This window comes from Lontra canadensis, unplaced genomic scaffold (assembly GCF_010015895.1).
Source record: "Lontra canadensis isolate GAN:19392208 unplaced genomic scaffold, GSC_riverotter_1.0 scaffold24, whole genome shotgun sequence".
Taxonomy (NCBI): domain Eukaryota; kingdom Metazoa; phylum Chordata; class Mammalia; order Carnivora; family Mustelidae; genus Lontra; species Lontra canadensis.
Genome location: NW_022631018.1, coordinates 637308 through 664018, shown reverse-complemented (window position 1 = coordinate 664018; position 26711 = coordinate 637308). Strand labels below are relative to the sequence as shown.

Genomic DNA, 26711 nt, shown 5'->3' with positions numbered 1-26711 from the left:
GAGGGAGAGAGCAAATCTTCAGTGGACTCTGCCCAGCACGGAGCCCCATGTGGGACTCAATCTCACGACACTGAGATTACAACCTGAGCCGAAATCAAGAGTCAGACGCATAACCAAGGGAGCCACCCTGGTGCTCCTGTAGCTGGCCCTGTTTACAACACAGAGAAGAGATGTCCCTTGCCTGGCAGGTTTGCTCCCGGACCCGCCTCCTTGGACGGAACAAACTGGGGATTCGTGGGAGCACTCACCTGGCCAGTTTGCCCTCGCGGTATGTCCTGCCCCACGGGTGTCGGTGTTTCTGCAGAGGCCACACATCTGGAAGCCAAAGCGTGACAGATCCCTCCATCGTGTCTCCATCAGCACAAGCTGGCTCTGTTTCTCGGCAGTAATAACACTTCCCATAGAAACAAGTGTTATTTCCTACAGGAGAGAAAGGAGCCAAATACACTTAAGGGAAAAAGGAAAACTCCAAATTCTCCCCAACAATGTAGAAGGGAGCAGCTAAGTGAACAGATCCTGCAAAAACAATGATCCTGAATGATATTTAAACATTTATTTATTTTCTATACATGTCATAAAAAAAGCACACAGTGAAAAAAAAAGTCAAAGGGCAGGAAAGGATGTATATAAAAGTCTCCTTGCCCTTGGGGCCCCACTACCCAGTCCCTCTCCCAGGAGTCAAGCGGCATCACCACTATCTTTCTGAACTCACTCTAGGGAAAGTCATGCCCCTCCTCTTCTGTCAGGGCCGACACTCTGACCAGAGCACCCAGGGGAGGGAAGAATGGGCCCATCCAGGGACAGGCTCTGGGCTGGGAGTGTGGGTACTGGGGGGGGGGGGTGCCAAGCAAATAAATAAATACACTGAGGATAATGGAAACCAGGTTTCTCACAGAGGGAGAAGGGAGATTAACACACAGAAAGGCAGAAAGCCAAAATAAATCTTGTGGTGTTGAATTAGAACTGGACTGCAGCTATTGGTTGGAACAGAGATACAGAAAAAGATGTGTGTGTGTGTGTGTGTGTGTGTATACAGCTTTCCTCCCTCTGTCCCTCAAGAGAGCCTGGAAGCAATGACAACCAGGTAATAAAGGCAGTAAACACCCAGCACTCACATATTAATTTCCAAATATCATTTTACTACTGTATTAAAGGGACCCAGGGCTCCTTGGAGAAACTGGTGACTCTAGGGCTGGGGCAGAGAAAGGGTCTTACTGCTATTCCAGGGTAAGGAAGCACTCAGAGAATGACGGGAACATTCCAAAGGATCTACAAGACAGTGTGTAGGAGTTCCCGCTCATCAAACCTGGGACAGCATGAGCATCAAAATAAATAAGAGCAAATCATAACTCTGAGTCAATTAAGAGTCTAAGAGTTCATAGTGATATAAACAAACAAATAACTATGTAAATGTGGGTCACATGGGGAGAGTTCTACCCTTTAGTAGACTGGTGACTATTAAGTCTAGAAGGAATGAAAAACTAGCAAGTAACTATTTGACAACTATCACAGTAGTAATTGATCCAGGCAAGAATCATCAATGAATGCTAAAACTGGTGGGTAAAGGCTTGATGCAGACGGAATATTTACATAGTTCTAGACTATATCATTCCAAAGTACCCCATTAATAAAATACTAACTGGACACTGGAGAAACCTTACAGAGACCTACCATCTTAATCAAGGGATACAAGTTAACATCACCAGTAACGGGCCACAGCAGCAAACCCCCACCACGTGCCTCCTGACAGGACATGCCAAGAAGGGCACAAGAGCACTTCTCTGGTATTCCCGCCAGCACATATAAATCACGAGCAAACATCAGACACACTCAAATAAAGGCATACTCTATAAAGTAACCAACTTGTACTCTTACGAATGTCAAGGTCATGAAAAAATAAGGAGAGTGAGGAATTGTTCCAGATAGACAGAGACTAAAACGACATGACTATGAACACAACATGTGATCCTAGACTGAGCTCTGGACTTCTACAGGGCATTACAGGGACAAGGCAAAATCTGCACTCCAGGGCCCATGGGTTCGATGTGGGGCTGCATCAGTGCGCGGTCAGTCTCTCGCTGCTGATGACTGGATGTGGGTGTGGAGGTGTGGGCCCTGGTGGTTGGGGGTACTGACGTCTTCACACACCTGTGTGAGGAGCATTCATGTTGCACACTGTTCTCAAATGGTCCAAAAGTGTTAACAATTAAGGAATCTGGGAGACTCTGAACCATCTCTGCAACTTTTATATAAATCCAAAATTATCTCAAAATAAAAAGTTTAAAAAACAAAAACAATTGAAAAAGCTTAAGTAATGCTTTTTTGGCACTCCATCCCTATTAAATACAGCCATCAAAAGAGCGGATTTCCTACCTGTAAACCCCTCACATACTCCTTAATGACTGTTCTGTTATCACACACGTGTCCCTGGAGAGACGAGCAGCCCTCAAGCCTCTGAGTATTTCTAACCCCAGCAGAGCACACACTCCACACCCAACCGCAAAGCTGATTCTGTCACTCTTCCATCTTAAAAACATTTCTAGGTAAAGAAAATTTGAACTAATGGAACAATATACCACATATATAATGTTCATAATTATAAAAATATAAACTTATAAATTTAACCTGATCCCAGCAAAAACAGCAATAGATCTTTTAAAGAGTAAGGAGCCTGACGTGGGGCTCGATCCCAGGACCCTGAGATCAGGACCTGAGCTGAAGGAAGACACTTAACCGACTGAGCCACCCAGACGCCCCTGGATAAGATTTTTTTTTTTCAATTTATTTTTATTATTTTTTTTCTCCCTGTCATTTTTTTTAAAGATGATTTTTAAGGTTACAAGAAACAAGAAAGAACTGTTAGCAAACTCTTAAATAGCAGAGAGAGGGGACTAATCTTACCAGGTATCAAAACAAGATCAACTCAGTAACAGATAAGAGAACAGAAAACCCAAAAACTAAAACACATAGAAACAAAAATTTATTTCAGTGGGAAAAAATCCCCAACCAGTTAGAGCCATACTTCATCCCACACACTAGGATAAATTCTAAAACTATGTCAAAAACTTAAATGTGAAAAATAAAACTATAAAAGTAGTCAAAATAAAAAAGGTGGAATTCTTCCATAATCTTTGAGAGAGCAAAGCTATGATTCACAATCAGGAAGTCTCTTAAGAAAAAATGGATTACATTAAAAACAAAAATGTCTATAAGGCAAAAAAAAGAAAAAATTCCATTAGCAAAGTCAAAAGAAATTAAAGACCTGGGGAAAAATATTTATATCACAAAGGACTATTCTCCCTGTGTATGAGCTCCTATACTTTGAGAAGACCAAAGGCAGAGCTGAAAACGAACAAAGGATACACAAAGACAGGTAAAAGAAAAATACAAAGGGCTCTTAAATAAAAAGCTGCTACATGTGCAACAGACACAAGCCAAAGTTTGGAAACACACCGTTGGTGCCGCTGGCGGAACAGAGGCGTTCTCCCACGTCACCACTGGCAACGTGAACTGGTTGAACATTCAGGAAAAACACATATGCCCTCTGACCCAGCGCTTTCACTTCTGGATATATTCGATCATGTCTGAAGTAACATATGTTCACATTAATTCTGGACAACACTGGTTGTAAAAAAAAAAGGATTGGCACTTGTATGTGTAATAAAAGTCTAGTTAAATGAACTACGGTAGAGCCATACGACGCAGCATTTTGCAGCTGGTGACACAACAGAAGAATGAAGACTCTCTGTATGTGATAATAGATTTCCAAGATCTGTTAGGTAAAAGATTAGGTGAAAGAACAAGATGCAGAAGTATGCAAATTGTGACATACGTTTCACAGAATGGCAGTTAAATAAAAATATATATTCCTATTTCGTACCAAAAGGACAAAGAAATTACCATTAGAGATGACCACCAGGAGGAAGGAGGGAATGGAGGGAGAAAGGAAAACTTTGCACTGCAATCTTTCTAATATTTTTTAAAAATTTTGAGTTAGGTGAATGTATTACTGATTCAAAAAACAGTTAGAAAACAAAGCAAAACCCTGCTTGGTGTAGGAAACCTGCTGCCCACATGACAAAATCCGAACTCCTGAGTCTGGTAAGACCCTTCAATAAGTGAACGGAGTATGTGTGATGGTTGAGTGGGAAGCAGGATCAGGTTTCTGGGGTTAAAATATGGACCTTCAACAAGTCATTAGACATAAGACTTTGGGCACGTGATCCTAACTCTCTAAGCTTTCTCTGTAAAACAGGTATCAGTCCCCTACCACTGCGTTGTGAGGGGTGAGATAATCTGCAGTAATGCTCAGCACAAAGCCTGACACAGTGTCGGAGACCAATCAATGCCGGCTACTTATTATTAATAATCTCACTCCAATCGTTTTCCAGACTTCAATATCTAATTTGCCTAGGCTCTGAATCTTTTATCATTTCCTGGATTTTTTAGCTTTTATAACTTGCTTTCTGATCACCCTGGTCTCCGTGCTCTTCTTGGATGAACTACCACCTCTAATAACCAAATCTAACCCTCCAGCCCAGACTTCTCTCCTAAGCTGTAGACTGTCTAAAGCCCCTAAAAGACTCGTCACCATTCACTTCTGGATGCTCCTGTCATGGTAAGACTCTGTACCCAATTTCACTGTGGAGAACTGCATTCTGCGACTCCAGCTGGGCCCCCTATGATTCTACTCAATGCTGACACTGTCTTCCCAGAGTCAGGAACCGGTCCTACTGGTTGAAGGTTCAGTCCCACGAGACTATGCCCCACTTCAGAGGCCAGCTCTAAGCCTGGGTTGTCACCTGCGCTTCTGACTGGCTTATAAATCAGGGGTTTCCATGAGCCCCATCTTGGGGTTTGATTTACTAGGGCAGAAGAATATACAATGGGGAAAGGACAGTCTCTTCAGTAAATGCTGTTGTGAACATTGGATGGTCATATGCAGAAGAACGAAAACTCTCTTACACCACAGACATTAATTCAAAATGGACTGAAGACCTGAACATCAGACCTGAAACCATAAAACTCCTAGGACACACAGGCAGTCTACTCCCGACATCAATCGGGGTGATGGGGTGATGATTTTTTGGATATGATACCAAGAACAAAAGCAACAAAAGCGAAAATGAACAAGTATGACTTCATCAAACTAAAAAGCTTCTGCACAGCCAAAGAGACAATCGACAAAATGAAAAGGGGCTAATACCCAAAAACAAACAAACAAACAAAAAAAACTCCTACAACTCAAAGGCAAAAAAAAATCTGATTAAAAAGTGAGCAGAAGATCTGAATACACATCTTTCCAAAGATATACAAGTGCCAACAGGTGCATGAAAGATGTTCCACATCACTGGTCATCAGAGAAATCCAAATCAAAACCACAACAAGATACCATCAAACATACAGACAAAAAGTGCTGGTGAGAATGTGGAGAAAAGGGAAGTCTTGGGTACCACTGGTGGGAATGTGAATTGGAATAGTAAGGTATGTACCATAGTATGGTAAACGCTATGGAGGTTTCTCAAAAAACTCAAAAAATGGAACTCCCATACGATCCAGCAGCTCTACTTCTAAGTATCTGAAAGAAAAAAAAGAAAGAAAAAGAAAAGAAAACACTTTAACTTGAAAACCTATCTGCACCTCCATGTTCACCGCAGCATTATTTATGACAGCCAAGCCATGGAAACAACCTAAGTGTCCGCTGATGAGTGAATGAGGACGTGCCATATATGCACAATGGAATATGACTCAGCCATAAAAAGAATGAAATCTTGCCATTTGCAACAACATGGATGGACTTTGAGGGCATTATGCTAAATGAAACAAGTCAGAAAAAGACAAATACCATATAGTCTTATTATACGCAGAATCTAAAAACAAAACCAAAACCAACGCAAAACCAAGCTCTTAGATACAGAGAGCAGACCGGTGGCTGCCAGAGGTGGGTGAAATGGGTGAAGGGGTCAAAAGGCACAAACTTCCAGTTAGAAGATAAATCAGTCCAGAGATGTGAAGTTCAGAAATGCGCCTATTAAGTTAGTAGTACCATAACGAAAGTTGCTACATGAATAGATCATAAGAGTTCTAATCACAAGGAAAAAATCCCATAACTATGTATAATGATGGATGTTAACCAGATGTTGTGGTGATCATTTCACCATAAATAAAATTTCAAGTCATTACGATGCACACCTGAGACTAATATGTGTTCAATGTCAATCACACTTCAAATAAAAAAAGAAATGGCCAAGGAGGCTCACAGGACTCAGGAAACCAGTTTACTCACTGGTTACTGGTGTATTACAGAGGACACGTATCAAAAGCCCCAGTGAAGACATACACAGGACAAGGTCTCAGACCAATGAGCTTCTGTCCTCATTGAGTTTGGGGCCTGGCTGGTGGCACATGGAAGCATCCTGCTTCACCAACCTGGAAACTCCCAAACCCCATGCTATTGGGATTTTTATGGAGGCTTTCTCCAGTAGGCACGATTTATTATTAACTCTATTCTCAATCCCTCTCCCCTCCCTGGAAAATGGCGGGCGGGGAGCTGAGAATTCCAGGCTTCCAGCTACGGCTTGTCGTTCTGGTGACCAGCCCACACAGAGCCTCCTCATTAGAACAAGAGATCCTCCCCGTGCTCTTACGGCTTAGGAATTTACCAGGGTTTTCTGAGCTCTCCGTCAGGCACCGGGGGCAGAGACCGGTATATATCTTTCTTGTTATTTCACACAAGAAAACAAAGTGTCTAAAATTTGATTCATGATCTTCCTCCTCTTCCTACATTCCTAAGACAGCTGACAGCTTTGTAATACACTGAGTCATCCAATTCAGGAACTGGGAGTCATTCTTAATTTTTTCCTTCTCTCTCAGTTGTCCCACTCAGCCCAAATGTTCACCAAATTCATTCCATTCTAATTGCTGAGTGTCCCTTAACGCTTCCTACCCGCTGCCTGTGCTCGAGCTATGACTCGCCCTGTACATGCGCGGAGTACGGCGGCCACCATGTGCTCCCAGCTCTCACCCCACCCCCGTCCCAGTGCAGCCTCCACGACACTGCCGTGGCTGGTTTTCCAAAATTCCAATCTGGTTTTACCACGCTCCAGCTCTTTTTTTTTTTTTTTTTTTAAAGATTTTTATTTATTTATTTGACAGAGAGAGATCACAAGCAGGCAGAGAGAGAGGAAGGGAAACAGGCTCCCTGCTGAGCAGAGAGCCCGATGCGGGGCTCGATCCCAGGAACCCGGGATCATGACCTGAGCCAAAGGCAGAGGCTTAAACCACTGAGCCACCCAGGTGCCCCGCTCCAGCTCTTTTAATGGCCTCCCAGTGTCTAAGGAAAAGGTCTCCACTTCTAAGCCTGGTGCACGAGGCCCGGTGGACACCGTCCTGACCACCTGCCTTTCTCTTTCACCCGCCCCGAGCCTCCCTTCACTGGGGCTCAACTCCCCTGAGCTTCCCACAGGCTTCTCTTGCTTCTCGTCACCCCTGTCTACGCGCTGTCCTCCACCTGAAGCAGACTTGACTCAGGAGCCTGTGCACTGGCTGGGAACAAAGTCACATTATTTTCATTAACAACTGTTTTATTTTAAAGATTTATTTAGTTGAGAAAGAGAGCACACGCAGGCGCATGCAGGAGCCGGGAGAAGGGCAGAGCAAGGAGAGAGAGTCTTAAGCTGATTCTGCACTGAATGTGGGACCTGACATGGGACTCAATCCTACAACCCTGAGATCACGACCTGAGCTGAAACCAAGAGTCAGATGCTTACCTGAGTCACCCAGGCGCCCCTTTATTTTCATTAACTTTTATGTGAAACTTAGTGTTCCTTCAATTATGACAATAGGAAGCAAACCATGGCGGTATTAGTATTACCTGTGACTCTTTCACCAGAAGAAACCACAGACTTTTCATATCATATCAACCATTGTTGCAAAGTATCATTTATACTGTCTGAAATTATGACAATTACTGGATCACTGCTAGAACTGTTATTTAATGTGTTAAATAATAATGAAGCACAAGCTTATAGATTGCAAACTCCGAATTTTTGATAACGAAACTAGATTTCAATATTATTGATTTCATTTGTAAGTCTATGTATTTGAATGTGTGCCTTTAAAAAACACTAGTCTTTTTTTTTTTTTTTAAAGATTTTATTTATTTATTTGACAGAGACAGAGATCACAAGTAGGCAGAGAGGCAGGCAGGAAGAGAGGGGTAAGCAGGCTCCCTGCTGAGCAGAAAGCCTGATGCGGGGCTCGCTCTCAGGACACTGAGATCAGGACCTGAACTGAAGGCAAAGGCTTAACCCACTGAGCCACCCAGGCGCCCCTAAAAAACATTATTCTTTTTTTTTTTTTTTAATTTTATTTATTTGAGAGAGAGTGAGTGAGAGTAGAGAGGTCAGAGGAAGAGCAGACTCCCCACCGAGCAGGGAGCCCAATGCGGGACTCGATCCCAGGACTCCAGGTTCATGACCTGAGCCGAAGGCAGTTGTTCAACTAACTGAGCCACCCAGGTGCCCCTAAAAAACACTATTCTGAGGAAAGATCCCCAAGCTTCTCCAGCATGCCAAGAGTCTATAGTACAAAAAAGGTTGAAAGTCTCAACACCTAGGATGTTCTTTCCCACTGTACCTCCCTGAGGGAGTGCTACTCTCCCTTTAAGACCTGGATGAAACGCCACCTTCACCAAGGAACCATCACCCTTGACCTGCACATCACCCCTTTCTGTCCATGCCGCCACAGGCCCTCTGTACATGTCTGGCTTCCCCATCAAATGAAGCTCCTTGAGGGCAGGGAGGTGTCATTCATTTCTAGATAGTTCAGAGCCCACCACACAGAAGGGAAATAAAATTGTGTTGAAAGAATATTAGCAGATGAAATATAGATAGTCTGAAAATCCAGGTCTGAATCCTGGCTAAGAGTAGCTACATGACTCAGGAAAGTCCTCCAACTCTTCTGAGCTGATTTACGTGGGTAAATCTCCCTTACTCACTGCACTCTTTTGCAAGAGGATCAACATAAGGTAACTGTATGAAAGTGCTTTGTCAAGTTGCAAGGGTTACGCAGAATTTGGTTGTTATATCAAGTTATCTAATATTTTTAAAAACTGATGGGGCACCTGGATGGCTCAGTGGGTTAAGCCTCTGCCTTCAGCTCAGGTCATGATCTCAGGGTCCTGGGATTGAGCCCCGCATCGGGCTCTCTGCTTGGCGGGGAGCCGAGTCCCCCTCTCTCTCTCTGCCTCTCTGCCTACTTGTGATCTCTGTCTGTCAAATAAATAAATAAAATCTTAAAAAAAAAAAAAAAAAACCAAAACTGCTAAGGTCAGCTCATTATTTAAAACCTATCTCCAGTGCGATCCCTCTATCTGCCTGAATTTTTGTATACCCCCAAATTCAGATGTTGAGCCCTTAATCCCAGTGTGGTGGTATCTAGAGGTGGGACTTTTGAAGGGAGCACTCATGTTGGGATTAGTGTCCTTCTAAGAAGGACTCTCTGCAAGACATAGCAAGACAGTAGCTGACTACAAACCAGGAAGAGGGTCCTCACCAGAACCCAAGCATGCTGGAACCCTGACCCCATACCCCACCTCCAGAACTGTGAGGAATAAGTCTCTACTGTTTAAGCCACACCATCCATGACGTCTTGTGATGGCAGCCCACACTTAAACACTGCCCTGTGCTGCAGGCTGTATCCAGAAGCTCATTCCTCAAAGGCACCACTCCTGTGTACTTCCAGGTCTTTAGGCCCTCGTTCCCATGATGACTTCCTATTATTTTGCCTCATGCCCTTTCCTTTTGCCCCCGGGGTAGCTCTTACTGATTCTTCAATACTCAGTCTAGCTGCTAATAGCCTCCTCTACAAACTTTATCCTGGCCTCTCCGTCCCCCACACTTGGCACTACGTAGGAGAGTCAACCTGTGAGTCTCCAGAGAGCAGGGGCCCTGGTCTACTCTTCTTGACCTCCTCTCATCCATCAGGAATTCGTATCTGCCAGAGCACAGAATTGGACCAGCAAAAGTGATTAGAAAACACATGAAACACATCACTGACACTGTCCACTTTGGGTTATTTGTAAGAACAGCTTAAGCCTTAGCCCTGTAGGTTTAAATTCTGAAAGATGACTCCGTCACAAGTCCTTTAAATATCCCATTTCAATGGGTTAAAGCCTCTGCCTTCGGCTCAGGTCATGATCCCAGGGTCCTGGGATCAAGCCCCGCATCGAGCTCTCTGCTCAGCAGGGAGCCTGCTTCCTCCTCTCTGCCTGCCTCTCTGCCTACTTGTGATCTCTGCCAAATAAATAAATGAAATCTTAAAAAAAAATATTCAATTTCACCTCATTTCAAATATAAATCCATTCATTCTAGCAAAGCAAGGTGAAATTCATCTGGCAATGTCTGTTTCAATGGTCATATCGTAACGTGGAGCACCGTGTCATTGAGAATGTCACCACGATGAGACTGAGACAAGAGACCATGGCACCTCTGACTTCTTCCCATTCTCACCGTGCCCACGAGCGGAACAGGAGTGAGAATGTTAGCTCAGATGCCTGACCTCAGAGTGAGAGAACAGAGCACAGAGGCCAGGGACCAGAGTCAAGTCCATGCACAGTGGGTTACAGGCTGACCCTTGCGGGTTAGAAGGCAGTGGTCATCTTCCAGGCCCAAAGCCAACCTTCCAAGGGCATTTCTGACCCTCTTTCAGAGCTGCCTTATAGTTCCCTCAATTCTAAGGAGACAGTTCCCAAGAAAGTACATGTATATGAAAGAGCCACCAAGTCAAAGATACACACACAGTAACGGATTTAGGCCAAAATCTGAATCTGAGATTTACTTTAGGATCAGGCAGAAGAGGAGGCACCTGGGGGGCTCAGTTGGTTAAGCAGCTGCCTTTGGCTCAGGTCATGACCCCAAGGTCCTGGGATCGAGCCCTGCATCGGGCTCCCTGCTCATCGGGCAGTCCCCCCATTCGAGCTTGTGTTCTCTCTTAAATTAATAAAACATTAAAAAAAAAAAAAAAAAAAGATCAGGCAGAAGGAAACAAAGTAATTACCTACTTACACTATCAGTAAATGACCTCACTTCCTACCTTCACACAGCCAAGTACATGTCAGAGAAAACTCTCACTTTCTGGCCACCTACCTACCGTTAGGATCCATATCCCCCACTAGCCTAAAAACAAGTGGCCCAATATGTTTTTGTATTCCCTTGAGTTCTTCAATTCTTAAAAGTCACAAACCAGCTTACTCAATGATGTCCCACTTAACTTATTAACTACTCCCCTATTTAAATGTCCTCTATAATCTTACCTACGGTTAGGAAGGTGCTCAAGAGCTGCTCCGTGGCAACGGGCTTGATCTCTGTCCGTAGATTAACAAATCTGCCAACCACCAAGGGGGCGCGACGGAAACCCAGAATCCTGGTTTGGGAGGTTGAAGAACAGAAGAGAAAAATCTTTGGGGGCTGTATTTTATAAAGAAAATATACTGCTGATTGGTAGGTATATATATGTATATTTCTATTTATATGTGTTTTAAATATATATTTTTTTAAGTAATCTCTACCCCAGTGTGGGGCTTGAACTCACAACCCTGAGATCACAAGTCCCATGCTCTACTGACTAAGCCATCAAGATGTATGTAATATATTTTAATATGCACTTCAGCAAAAAGGATGAGGCAAATCTAGCAAAATGAGAGCAACTGCTAAACTTGGGGAATGGGTATATGGATTCATTAAACTATTTTAATTCGTTAGAAATTTTTCATAGTAAAACTTTTAAACAAATTTCAACAAAGCATTAAAAAAACGGGTTTAAACCCATACATGTGTTCAAAGCTTTGGATCAAACAGCACATTGGCCAAAAACTATACAGATTAATCTAAAAAGATAAACCCAGGGAACAACTAAATACAGATATATTTGAAGATGCTTCTCTCTAATGGTCTAAAAGATCAACCTAATGGTTGAGCAAAATCATTTTTTAAAAAATGAAATTTCCTGGCTAAAAAATACACTCACTGAAGAAACGTTGGAGGGGGCAGGATTTGGACCACACAGAAGTTACAATGAAGAAAATAAAGATCATCCATAACTGCACAGCCCAGAAATAACTACTGTCATTTTGGTATACGAGCATTTTTTTCCTTTACACATGTATGTAAACACACACACACTCTTGTGTATAGATACACAGTTGAGATTATACAAACACAGTTGGGTATCCTGCTTTTCACTCATTATGAGCCCTTCCTCATGTCGTAATAAAACCTTTCCAGACAGCTACATAAAGGAGTAATGCATTGTTCAGGGCTGCTGACGGTCTTAAACTCAATCTTCGAAAAGCCACAAAAGTAGATCAACAGATGGGTCAAAATAACATAAAGACTGAGAAAGCCTCCTGTGGTCAGACAAGGTGGTTAAATCCCCATGTAATGGCGAAACAGCAACCCAAGAGCAGAAAAGGAGCAGGAGCCGTGGCTGGTAAAGAGAGCAGGGAGGTCCTTTTTCTCCACTGACCACCACCAGGCCAACCACTAGCAGCCAGTCAAGTGCCAAGGGGCCATGTTGAGGGGGGCATGTGAGCCTGGCTGGGGTGGCAGTTAACAAAAGGGGTAGGGGGCCTGGCTAGAGAAGAACTTTCAGACTCTGAGGTACGCTTCCCTTTGAAACGCAGACCTCCCAGAGCACAGATCACGATCTGAAACATTAGTAGATTTAATTAACATCAAAGGGAGTGATTTCTGTACAAAGACTACTTCACTCTAAGTTAATGAATAGGTGTTGTGGTGTGAAAAGATACGGACATGTTAAATTTTGCTAATAATGACTGCGGAAAACCAAAAATCACTAACAATGAGGTACCCCTTTACATATCTTAGATGTACACAAATTCATGAGTTGGATGAAATACTGGTATATGAAATATTGGTATTGGTAGGGGAAAACGATCTTCACATGCTGCTGGTGTCTGTCAACTGGGACATCAGGTTGGGAATGAAGAAAACGAGGAAATAAATGAGCTCTTGGAAAGACTGATGCTAGCAGGCCTTTAAGTGAGGAACAAGATTTACCCAATTCTCTACCGCTATGTCTTAAAAAGAGGCAGTGAAAAACTCATGGTATTGTGAACATTTTTTTAACCTTTTCCACTATCACTGGATATTTAGACTGCCACTAGTTTTTCACTACTGAAAATTTCACGCTACGGCTAAGATCCTGGATATATGTTAACTCTGAATTCCATTATTTCTCCAGGTACTTCCTAGAAATACATTCTTAAAAATATCTTAGATATTGGCGTAAAAAGGTAGTTACTCATCCAAAGGCCAGGAGCATTCAGGTTTCCAATATATAATGCCAGAGTTCTTAAAAAGAAAGATGGAACTGATTAATAATGCCACAAGCTGCATCCAAATCTCACTGCATTCCTTCCAATATAGTACTACCTTTTTTTTTTTTTTTTTTTTTTTAAATCTGGCCATTCTCAGCAGAAGAAAATAGTATCCGTTGTTTCAAATGGATTTGTTGTTGTTATTCCTGGTGAGGATGAACCCCCGCCCGCCATATTTATTAGCAATTGATGATTTCTATTTAGTCAACTGTGCCCTTAGATCATTTTCTATTAAAGTTTTAGCATATATACAGATTTGTATAAACATTTATATATTAAGGTTGTTAATGCTTGGATTACATTAGATTCACGTATTTTCTCTTACTTTGCTTTCAAATTTCATTTGATGTTCCCTGACATTGGAGTTAATTGTATTTAGCTCTGTCTGCTGGAATAGCTTTTTCTTTGCAATTTTTCAATTATTGCTTTTATGCCTAGAAAATCCTTCCTAATCCAGAAAAAGAAAAAAAATCACCTTTATTTTCTTCTGGTTTCCTTTATGTATTCATTTAACAACTATTGTGAATAATTCTTTTGAAGTTTGTCAGTATGCCTGGACAAAGGAGCTGCTCAGAAGGGCAAGCAAGCTACCAGACACTCCAGTTACCAGGCTCTCGGCGAGCCCTGTGCTGAGAAAATACTAACTTTCCTAGTTAGCTTACATATTTTGAATTTATATCCGTTTTGCTTTTGGAATTATTCTGGTTACTAAAGCCAAGCATCTCCTGTGTGAAGGATAATAAAATTCATTATATATGTCATGCTGTATGCTTCTAGGATAAGTGAGTATTACTTACTTAAAACAAAAATAAAGCAAAACAAAAAAACCAGTACTGTCAGGCCCAATTAACGATCATTTCAGTTTAGGGACTTGAATTCCAGCTCTGGTTTTCATCCTGCCATTTTCTTTACCAAGAATATCTTCACTCATGTTGCCAGAGGGCATGCCAGAAGGAAATGATCTTGAAAAGTGTAGAGTGAAGATATTTACTCAGGTTTTCCGAGAACCACCCAGATTACAAAGGACTTGTGCGACTTTAATGGAATCCGTCAATCAGCTACCTCGAGTAGGTACCAAGTCAAAGTTATTAGAGTTGCTCCCTTTGGAATGAGTCCACAAGTCCTCTCCAAGATGTTTTTAAATGGAAACAAAGCAAAGTAACCCTCCAGGATGACACATACCTGTCCAAATGAAAGGCTGCTACCTCTGCATTGTGTCTATCATAACCAGCATATGGCTCCCCTTCTACCACATAGTCTCGGTTATACCTGCAAAGTGAACGGGAAGCACAGATGGAGACGTGAATTACATCGGCACCGCACGGGACAGCACAGCAGAACGTAAGCACGCCTGACTCCGCCCTATGGACGCCTTCCCTGCCAAAGCCGAGCGCGGCTGTGGATTCGGACGAATCTGGAAGTGGGGGTAACGAAGAAGTGGAGAAGGAACCTAGATTTCTCTATCTGCTTCACAGTCACTCTATGAATAGAACACACAAGACGTTATTTCTACCCCTCTAAAAGACTTTCCATGTAGTCTAAATAAAACTTAAAGGTCATTTTCTGGAAGGCAAGGACTATCTCTGAATCTCTACCATGATGTTAAGCCTACAGTTGGTGCTTAATGAATGTTTGCTACCATTTTTATTAGACTGAACTGAAGAAATGAAGGGAACCCTATAATCAAAATGTCTGTGTTACCAGAATGGCTATGGCAAGGCTTATGAGAAGTTTAAATTTCTTGGAAATAAACGGTCGTGATATACCTCAGTGTTTGTTTAATGAGTAGGCAAAGGTGCATTTGAAAAAAGCTGTTTGACAAACCATCCTCTTTTTCTCTATTTACATTTACGATGCTGTAGTGGCAGGGATCCCGGACTGGCAGGGAAGCTAGGCATATAGTTCTGTCATCACCTGTCTGGGTAACCTTGAGCAAAACCGTTCTCTTCTCTGGGTCTTAGATTCTTCTTCTATAACATACTAGAGGCTGGACTAGGGGGCAATTTCCAAGATCTCTTTCATCTTAAACTCCACTCTGATGATTTTTCCATCACATGCATGACATCAACAAAAGATAATCAAAACTGGCATATTTCTTTCTACCAATCATAAAGAAAGATACCATTTAATGGTTAATTGGGAAGAAAGAAGACACTAAAGCTGCCTATGACCGCTACTATTTGCCTGCATTTCCCTGAATCAAAAGACCTATTACGCTTTCCAGGCAAGAGTAAAATAGAAATGAATGGAGGCTGGAGGAAGAGGAGCTGCTCCACTGGGGACACGTGGACCGGGGAAGTGGGCGACGGTGCTGTCAAAGGCTGTGAGCTTCGCTGTAAATGACCTTGGAGTCAAAAGTGAAACAAACTATGCCCACAAAACACATTATCAAGGCAAAGTGACAGAACACTTCTGTTGGAAGACAGATGTGCGTCACCCCCTGGTTGGGAGGCCAGTTTCTTCTTAGCATGGTCGGTACACTCCAACACCGTTTCTCATTTCTAGTGTCAAAGTATTATTCAGACTACCTAGGATTCCACTGGTTGCCTCCTGATAAAGCCTCAATTTTTAAATAGAACTGCAGCAAAAGCAGACACCATTCAAGCGCATCTCTGTCCAACACAGCTGTAGGCTGTCCGCAGAGCTGGGGGACAGTCCTGGAACACTTTCTGTGCCGGGGCTCCAGCGGAGCCACAGGGACATGTGTGCACTGTGCAGTCCACTCCTTCCAGTGAAACGTTCAAGAGCTTTCCAATACCCCAAAAGGCGGCTCAGGGTGAAATGTTAAACCCTACAGGAATCCAGGGATGTTGGGGGTGGCCTGGAGGGGGAGGGAGGGAAAGAAGAGGGAAGGAATAAGAACCCAAGAGCTGCGGCCTCCCTGGCTCCCTGTGGGCTGTGTGAACTGTGGTGAGTCCCAACTCTGTGTCTCACCGCTCAAAGGAGCAGCTGGCCCGGCCGGACAAATCTCTAAGGTCCCTTCTAGCACATCCTAGGATCACTCCCTTACTTCTCCCCCTCTGAGGCCTAAACTGCTATCTTGCTGTCTTCCCACCATAACTAGTCTTGGCCTGTGAAAGCCCATCTACCTCCAGAACGCCGACAGCTACACTGAGGGAAAAAAAAAATCACTTCTCTAACGTAAGGCAAAAAACATGCAAATAAAAGCATCACTGTCTGCCCATAAATCCCACCCACCATGCACGTCTCCTATCTTTGACAGGAGGACATGGCCATCGGGGCTCCAGAAGCCCAGAAACCATGAGCGGCTCGTAGAGAGGGGTGCACGTGCCGTCTCAGCAGCTGGGGCGCAGAGCCTCCTCTCAGCAGAGAGTGATCCATCTTAAGTCATTGACAGAGCAGCAAAATTCATATAGTAACTGCCAATAAATCACTCCTATCCTTCTGGTGAAGGACATCAGCATCTGACCAAGGACATTAATTTGTGCTTACACTGGAACTAAATAGCCTCGGAGGCCCCCAGGGTCAGAATAGCAATTTGCTGGGCGTCTCGGGGCCAGAGTCAATTTCTACAAGCACTGAAATGTGGACCCCCCTCCCCCCACAGACAGTGACGGTGCCGGGTGTATCCAGCGCAGGTCACCAGGGGCCGTGACCAAGAGGGCGACCCCCCCCCACTGCAGCTGCGGGGGTGGTGGTGGGGCAGGACAGTCCCCTGGGGCTGGGAGTGACATGGGGATGGGGGGAGCAGGGACCAACGGGACAGGAATCGAGAGCAGAGTGTGGAACGGAGGACCAGACTGTCAGGGGTGGACCATGAGGCTGTGGAGGCTGAGTTCTGTCCAGTGAGCATCACGAGGTCCCTGGATGTTTTCAAGCTGGGAACCCAGGGCTCACATGGGCACATGGAGGGGGAACGAACAGGGTCCACAGGAGGGTGTGGGAGAGGAAGGTACGGGGACGGATGTGGTGGTGGAAAGAGACAGGAGATGAAGCTACAGTGACCGGGTTGGTCTGTACAGTTTTCTGCTGCACCTGCTCTCCACCTCCTGGGCCTCCCGCCCTCCACCTTTACCTGGTCCGAAGACCCCGCGCCACCTGCCAAGCGCCTGGACTAGGCCTGACAGGTGCACTACCCGGAGTACCTGCCTTCTGACGCCTCCTGCTGGCCCGCAGAGATGGTGCTTCTGCAGGGGACATCCTCTTCTTGAAACACGAAATGCCCACAACTCATCTCTGTACGTGAATTTCATTTCTGTTTCTCGTCTGCCTTCTTTCCATCACTCTGCTCATGCTGCTGCTCACCCAGGCCCACCAACCAAGGTCAAGGACTACATTTCAAGACTAAACTAGCGACTTCTGATGATGGGTGCTGCATGTCCTCACACTTATGGGAAGGCAGACAAACCGAAGAGAATTACACGTGTGTGGCAGAACACTGGCCGCTCAGACTCCGATCCTAACGCCACTCATGGCAGGATAACCCTGTCCAGTTGGTTATTCTCCCTCAGCCTCAGTTTCTTACTCTAGACACAAGAGGTGTAACTGCCCTCAGCTGTGATGGAGGCTGGAAGCACGGACAGAGACAAAGCACTTAGTGTGGTGCCTGGCGAACGGTGTGTGTCCAGTGGAAAATATATCGCAAGGCCCACATAGCCACACTTTTTCCACATCACCTGCCAATCAAACTTTTCTACTCTCCAAAAGCATACTGTATATTTAACTTTCCTAATTTCCATATCTTCTGTATATCACACCTCCCAGGTCCAGGCAAATGCAGACTTCTTCCCGTTCTAGGATCCCAACAGATTTGTTTTCCCACTGCCAATCATCTACTGATGGTAGGGCTGTGAAGACAGCTAAGCTAACCACTTTCATCACAGTTGAATTTTGTACATCTTTACCCCATATTTCTTCTCCCACCCCAGCAAGAGACCCAAAGATATGTGTTCTAATTCTCTCAAAAGCTCTATTAGGGAATGAAAAAAATGTTTAGTACACAGAAAATTTCAGACATTACCAACTTTGAGAAAATTCACTGGTAAATAATTCCTGGCAAAAGAATATGAATCACCATCATGTTAACCTATTTCAAATTCATATACTCACAGAAAACTATTTAAAAAATTGCCAAACAAATGATCTCTGTAGAGCCTTAGAGAAGTCCCCAAGGGATCACTGTCTAACAATATACAATTCAGCTCATTTTCTTGGATTTTGGACTGAGGTAACTAAAATGGTTCAGTTTTCTCCTCAAAACAGGTAGAACAACAATGAGGCATCACTACGCATCTATCAGAATGGCTAAAATCCAAAACACTGACAACACCAAATGCTGGTGAGGATGTGGAGTAACGGAACTCCCATTCACTGCTGGTGGGAATGTAAAGCAGTACAGCTACTCTGGAAGACAGTTTGGCAATTTCTTTCAAAATTAAGCACACTCTCACCATATGATCCAGCAATCATGCTCCTTGGTATTTAACCAAATGAGTTGAAAACTTTCATCTACAAAAAATGTGCACCTGAATGTTTATAGCAGCTTTATTCGTAAATGCCCAAATGTGGAAGCAAACTAAGATGTCCTTCAGCAGGTTAATGGATAAACAAAATGTGGTACATCCAGACAATGGAATATTATTCAGTAATAAAAAGAAATGAGCCTCAATCCACACAAAGACATGGAGGAAACGTAAAAGCATTATTGCTAAGTGAGAGGAGCCAATTCGAAGAGGCCACGACGGTATGATTCCAATTATATAGCCCTCTGGAGAAGGCTAAACTATGGAGACAGTAGAAGATCAGTGGTTGCCAGGGGTTTAGGGGAGGGACAGAGGGATGAGGAAGTGGAACACGGGGTATTTTTAGGGCAGGGAAGCTGTTTTGTAGGATATCGTAATGGTAGATACTTGTCATTACGTGTTTATCGAAATCCACAGAATGTACCATACAAAGCGTGACCCTTACTGCAAACAATGAACTTTAGTTAATAAACTAGTACTGGCCCATCGACTGTAACAAACGTGCCACACTAACAGAAGATGTTAATAATGGGGACCCTGGGGGTAGATGGGGGGACCTCTATACTTTCCTCTCGATTTTTCTGGAAACCTAAAACTGCTCCAAAAAATAAGGTTTATTAATTGGAACAAAACCCGTGTGAAAGAATCGCGGCTTTAGTACTTCAAAGGGACTTCAGTCACTGTCCGAACCCACTCCCGCTCTGGCGAGCTCCTGCTCTATCCCTGGCATGTGGTTACTTATCCAGCCTCCAACTGCACACTTTTGGTGACAAGTCACTTATTTCCTAACCAATTCATTTTGTATCTCTCACAACTGGCACAAAGCACAAGTGTGATACATTTAGAAAGCGAGGAGAGCTCTGTGCAGTCTTGTACAGAACCAAGACACGTTCTTATAAATTTCCCCTACTCGAAGAATCATGGAACAGCAGGAGCTAGAAAAGACTTCAGAGATCTTGTGGTTTACTCCCCTCATTTTACTGAGGAGAATACCAAGAGAAGGAGAAGAACAGGCTTAGATAAATTACAAGCTAGGTGAATCAACCAACTAGCCCAGAGGACTCCCAAGATGAAGACTTACCGCTTAGGCTTGAAGACGACTTTCTGTCCTCCTTCAAGTATCAGTAAGGCTTTCAGTTGTGTCCCTTTATAACCCACGTCAGCTTTAATGATTTTCTTGGTGGCCATGGCATGCATGATTGCCCCCAGCTCTGGTGTCTCTTCTGGGTACACTTCCCGGGGAACCACCCACTGGGCCGCAATCTCCCAGGGGGACTGCAAGGTGTGGTCCAGCTTGGGCACCAGCTCCACCCTCAAGCCAGCCATCATTCTGTGGAAAGCCCTCTGGTCCTCTCGGTTTGCGGCTGATGTGTCCAGGTTGTCAATCAGGAAAACTTTGGTGAAGATAAAGATGACAAGAAGAATCGCTAACAGCACGACTCGCTGCTTTAGCTTCATGTTGACCTCTTTTCCTTCTCCCCTGACCCACTCTCTCTCACTTAGCAAGGAGAGCAGGTGGTGACGGTCAGCAAGGAGAGTCCATGCTTACGCGCACTGGTCCATTTCTTCACTGGAGCGCCTCCCACAACGCCTGCAAGCCCAAGCACAGAGCAACGTTCAGTCAAAGATTCCGTCCCTTCCACCCCGAATCTTCTGCAAACCTCCAACATCTTACTCACTCTTTTATCCTTGCTAATCCCATACTTGAGAGGACCCAATAGTTTAAAACAAACCAGCGTGGGGAAGGACTTCATAGGTGAGAACCAGGTACAAGGAAAAATTTAAAGCAAATACTCCTGTTTCAATAGGGTGCAGTGTCAGCCAGGAGGCCCTGGACTGGCTACAAATTCCAGAATAGAACACCAACACGGTGAGGAGAAAGAGCATGACAAAAGCAACATGAAGAGACGCCTAACTCCTTCACTTTCATTTTTACCTTCCAAAATCCATACAGGACTTTTAACCATCTAAAACCACCAGTATTTGGAAACTTTTCCAGTTCTTATCTTCTCTAAATGTAAGTTTTATGACATGTTTTAAGTCAGGAACTTCTAAAAATGCCACGGAGGATCCAGAGGACAGCAGTAACTCCTCCGAATCCCAACCCCCAGCCACCCCGGGAGCGCCTCGCGTGCTGCTCACGTGTTTATATACAACACCCCCACACACAGCTCTACTTCATCAGTTTTCCACTAATTATTTTTCAAAATGAAAATCCCTGTAAAATAGGGATAATCAAATCTAGATAAATTAAGGAAAAACCTAGCCCTATCCCCCTGGCTATTAGTAGAACATGACCAGGAAATGAAAGAAACCTGGTACTGCAGCAACACTAGGGAGTCTGGACTGGTGGGGCACATGACAAAGGGACCGATGCCACAGACGTCAAGCAGCACTTGCTTCCGCTGTGGAGCGGGCCACACTCCGGTCAGATCTCAAGCTCACAGATTCCAAACACAAGATTTCTGCAAGGCTATTAGGAACACATGGTTCAGTCTCATTTGCATGCTGCCAGGTGGCTTTCCGCTCCGCGCACGAGCCTGCTGTGCTGTATGCCTACCGACGACACAGCACGGGGACCGAGACAAAGGGGACAGCACGCTAAGCGGGAGCAGCTTCACTCTCCAATTCCTTTAACAACTCAAACCATTAACTGAAGACACAATGCCACTACGAACGACAGGGCAGACTCCCGGCCCACCTGGAGACTGCTCTCCTGGTAACAGCTGGAAACACACGGAAACCCAGAGGACCAGGGCAACCACGTGTTCCAAGGGCAACACCTTGCGGCCGCGAGCGCGTTGCCAGGCCCTTCATCCTTCGTCCACCCCTTTCCCCGTTTGCGGGAGGAGGCGGAACGTCAGAGTCCAGCTTGAATTCTAATGGTCTCCACCTGTTTGTGGTGTCCTCCCCCTCTCCCAGGGAGTACATAACACTCTTAGCTGAAGCCAAGGTAATTCCAGTGCATCTAGAATGTAACTGCGAGGGTAGCGAGTTTGGTGTGAAACTCAGCACAGGGGTTCTGTGCGATTACAGGGACGAGGCGCGCTAGGAGAGCGGATTTCAGAGGCTTCTGCTCATCCCAGCCCGATCTCAACCACACAGCTCCTCCAATGATCTGTTTGACCAGACAGGCCGTGGCCACGGTGCCAGTGGTTCCTTTCTCAGCCCCTCCAGCTGCAGAGAGTGACCGGCCTGGGATAATTCTGCGGCCGAGGGGTAAGCAGGGTGAGCGGCCTTCCCCCTCCTATAAAGCATTTCTTCAGGACTGAAGTGTGGTTAACCCAGACTTTAGCATAAATTCTTCCCTTGTGCTACAGAAACGTATCATACCTAAACACTCACCATAAACGCTAGGGAGATTGAGGGTTTTTTTTTTTTTTTTTTTTCACGAATGCAATAGGAAGTTCCAGCAACTCCAAAATTCAAACAAAACAAACTGATTCCGCAGTCTTTTTTAAGTTCCGAAACCTCACCACCTTCTGACTAGGTCCCCGAAGAACACATTTCTCAATTCAGGGCTGCAAACAATGCACCTGCTCAACTAGGACAGGAGTTCATGCGATGTGAACTGGAGTTCAGCTGCTGCATTATCTCACTGTTTACCTCTGCAGGTTAGGAGTGAGCGCAGGTTGCAAGGGGCGAAAGTAGTTTTCTTTCGGGACTAGTCACCACATCCTGGGAGAACAAGGAAGACAGCCATCTGGCATCATTCTCTGCAACCGCCCTTCATTCCCACAGCCACCAACTTCATTTAGTGCTCAGCCCCTTCTACTGAGTCACTAAAAGAACTGCCTTCTGGGCCTCCAGGTTCTCCAGCGCGGACCAGATGACGCGCCACACTCACTGTTCTGATGGCACACGACTTCTGATTTCTACAGACTCCTCAGCAAGACAGGAAAAGCCCTACCCTAAATGGCTTTGCTTCCCCAGGCATCCGTCTTCTCAGCTCCAACCAAACGGACCGCGACCGTGCTCTGCCCTCCCCACCATGTGTGGGGCTGAGCTCTGCCCTTGACAGTCTTCATCCTGGGACGTCCTCAAAATTCCTCTTGCTCCTACCTTTTTCCCCATCGTCTCCTGTTTAAAGCCTAATCTATTTTTTGAGGGCCATCCCCAAAGCCATTTCTGTACCCTCTCCACACCCTTCAGTAACCTTTCTCCTTCAGACCAGTGCTTAACTACCTTCTGCCTTGTCCACGTATCCTCTCGTATGTAGTTTTCAACTGCCCTCTCCGAAACCTGGCTCCTTGGTGATCTCAACTGTCTTCACGATCCCTATAGTACTCAGCAGAGAACTGAACAAATCACTACACGTATTTTGGGACTCGTGTTTACTTCCTCCAATATGCAGGATCACGAGTGTGTGGCATCTTCATGCTGGCTCTCCTTTATCAGCTGTCTTCTTTCGTTTGGCAGTCTACTTCTCTACCGATGCTCTGACTACTCGGTTTAGTGCAGAGTATAGTCTCCTTTTCTGAAGAAACACTGCCAGTTCAGAAAAGAGGTTTTCTTTTAGCTGGAAAGCTGCTATTACTTCAGCCCACAGGGCAAGCACAAAGATTTTTAAGAAATCAGCATTGTAGAGATTATAGTAGAATTTCTAGCAAAAAGTCTCTTCTATTTCCGAAAAATGTATGAGATGCAGGATACGGAATCATACCAGTGATGGTATACTACTTACTCCGTATATGCCCGAGAAGGGAGGATACCCAGGATGGGGTTTCCATGCTGCATTACCGTCTTGTGTTGTTGGAAACAGCAGCATACATGTTATGCACTCTGCACACTGGGTTTCTAAGAAGATACCCTATTACAGACACTAAGGAAATTAAAGCAGGACCACTGAGTATATTCCAAATTCTTCATGAAAATTTCACTGGCATTCCCAGAGGACTCTGCCTGCTCTATTTCATGCCTTTACCTCCTCCCATGAATGTTTCCAACAGTGTAACAGCGTCCAGTTTATATTATAGTCATTTATTTTAATGGTGCTGTTATGTGGAACACAGCCTACCTCAAAGAACAAATAGACTCAAGGTGATAAAACAAGTCAAAAAATGTTAAGCTCAAAAAAAGGCAATGCAAACGACAGTTTTCGTACTAAAAGCTGGCAGAAGCTCTCACGTTGGAGTTCTTTATGAAGAATTTTCCTCCTGAGCCCTGGTTTCACCCGCAGCTCCATCAGCTCAATGAGGCTTGCTACGGCAGCTCATTCTTCACACTCACACTCTCTCTCTCAGACACACACACACACCATCCTACACATCTGACAGTTGTTTTATGAGGACAAACTCAGGACTATTACGTTGCTTGGGGAGAAGAGATACAGATTCCACAGAACAAAAGTGAGGTCTTAGTATGAAGTCCTCCATTCAGTCCTGGTGGAACAGCTACAGAAACACGTCGGTGCACAGGTTAAGTCACTGTGTGACAAAATACGACGTAGGTGTCTGTGTCACTGTGTGACAAAATACGACGTCTGTGGCTGCCGAAGAACACGAGAACACCCGGCCCCTTACTTACTACCGTACTAGGGACTCCCACAAGCCACCAGTGACATTCCGGTCTCGCTGGCAGCAGTACTCCCTTTGACTCTCCCTCTGATCAACCGACATCCTCACACTATTTCTCCTCAGCTCATGGAGAAGAAATCCCCACCTTTCTGCAGATGTAACTGAAAGTGAAAGCTTCAGGACTAACCCTTTCTTGTGCTTTCAGTTCAATGGTCAAATCGAGTTCTTTCCACATAAATGGAATGTGGATGTCTGTGACTGTAAAGTACCATGAGGAAATACTCCATGCAGAAGGCTATAAGAAGAGATTTCAGGCACAGCAGGTAGAATTTATTATATAACTAGTATATAATCACATTTACTCACATAACTTCCGTGCCCTTGATCTTGCATAGGAGTCACAAGGACCCTTTTATAAACTTCTTCTTTAGTAACAATTGGTTTCGGCAAAGCTCTGATGGTCTGGTGAGTATAAGAAGAGGTAATGCCTGAATTTACTTAAGAGTTTTTGGTTGATTATCTACAAAGACAGACACCAAAAATTCCTCCCATCAAGAGGTAGAATCTAGGGGTGCCTGGGTGGCTCAGTCGGTTGAGCGTCTGCCTTTGGCTCAGGTCATGATCCCAGGGTCCTGGGATCGAGTCCCACATCATGTTCCCTGCTCAGTGGAGAGTCTGCTTCTCGCTCTCTCTGCCCCTCTCCCCACTCATGTGCTCACTCTCTCTCTCTCAAATGAAGAAACAGTTACAATCTTAAGGAAAAAAGAAAAAAGTAGAATCTATTTTTCCTCCCCTGGAACCTGGGCTGGCTCTGTAACTGACTTTGGCCAAAAGAATGCAGTGGAAGCAACTGTGTGCCAAATCTGGGCCTACTCCTTAAAAGACCTGGCAGCTTCCTGCTGGGACCCAGGCACTACGTAAAGCAGCTTGGGCTAGACTACTGAATGATGAGGGACCCAGATGGAGAGAGAGGCCTGGCCAACCCCAGCTGAGGTGCCAGACACAGAAGAGAAGCCATCCCAGTTGTACCAGAGGTCCCAGTTGAATGGGGTCATACATGTGATCCAAGTCTATAAAACATGTGGGCAGAAGAACCAACAGGCTGAGCCCAGCTGACCCATATGATGGTAAGAAAAAACAAGTCACTATTTTAAGCCACTAAATTTTGGGATGGCTTGTAAAATCCAACATTCTCACGTCTAGTCTGTCCTTATTAACTATTTTGGAGACATTAAAAATATTGAGGGAAAAGACACAGAGAAATAAATCATGTCACTGAAAACAATTCTCTCAGGAAGAAGGGAAATGTTAAAGAACCATTAACTACAAATAAACATTGGATTATAAATTGTTAGGTTATATTTGTAAATGATTATTAATGCCTTCTACAGAGCGATAAGCTCATTATGAAAGTTATACACCATTTCTACTTTTTTTGTCTTCATTGCAGATGCTTAGGAAGATACATAATTAAGGTCTTTTTAAGGTAGCACAATGAAAAAATATACTCACCTGGATCATTTACTGAAGTCCATTTACATACTTCAGAACAATCAAGGCTAACCCGGCACCCTCACACAAATACGCATGCCCGGTTTATAAAACCTACCATTCACCCTTTAGCCAAAGCATAAACAGTAGCAAATGTCACAACCTTTCAGTACGAAAAAGTTAGAAACATATACTTTCACCCTGGGCTGAGGCTGTTATAATGCCCTTTTGTTTTTTAATTGGAAGTGACGTCAGAACATTACGCTACATTATTATTAATTGTTCCCTAGAAATAAATGCAGTTTCTCCTGATGGTTACTGTCAATTCTAAGTAAAATCAGAGCATTCAGAAATCTTCCCACTTAGCACTGTATGCTTCTCCTGTATAGGAAGTCAAAGCACCAATACCAAACGGCATCAAGTGTTTAGCACCTGAATAAATCCTGAGTATGCCTAGAAAACCAGCCCATTCCTGCACTGCCACCCACTGCTACCACAAGAGCACATTCTATTTCATCTTCAAATAGGAGTCTTCAACTAAAACAAAAATACCATATTAATCAGTATCTACATATAGTTTTCCTTTCTATGCTAATTCTTTGCTTAAGAAATAGCTTCTTAAAGGGGCACCTGGGTGGCTCAGTGGGTTAAAGACTCTGCCTTCGGCTTGGGTCGTGGTCCTGGAGTCCTGGGATTCAGCCCCACGTCAGGCTCTCTGCTCGGCGGGGAGCCTGCCTCCCTCCCTCTCTCTCTCTCTGCCTGCCTCTGCCTATTTGTGATCTCTGTCAAATAAATAAAATCTTTTAAAAAAAAAAAAAAAGA

The 26711-nt window shown here is 44.3% G+C and overlaps 1 protein-coding gene across 3 annotated transcripts in view; it reads right to left on the bottom strand.

Moving 5' to 3' along the window:
* Positions 1-26711, bottom strand: part of FAM20B (FAM20B glycosaminoglycan xylosylkinase) — a 40919-nt gene that overhangs the window by 6806 nt on the left and 7402 nt on the right. For 2 of the 3 annotated variants that reach the window (XM_032862580.1, XM_032862581.1), the window contains exons 2-5: positions 19964-20473; positions 14582-14668; positions 11315-11424; positions 249-420 (exon numbers count right to left, since the gene is read on the bottom strand). In XM_032862580.1, coding sequence (XP_032718471.1) covers positions 249-420; positions 11315-11424; positions 14582-14668; positions 19964-20340 — 746 coding nt within the window. In that variant the 5' untranslated portion in view covers positions 20341-20473. The remainder of the gene's footprint in view (positions 1-248; positions 421-11314; positions 11425-14581; positions 14669-19963; positions 20474-26711) is intronic. The other variant, XM_032862582.1, reaches the window with a different exon arrangement.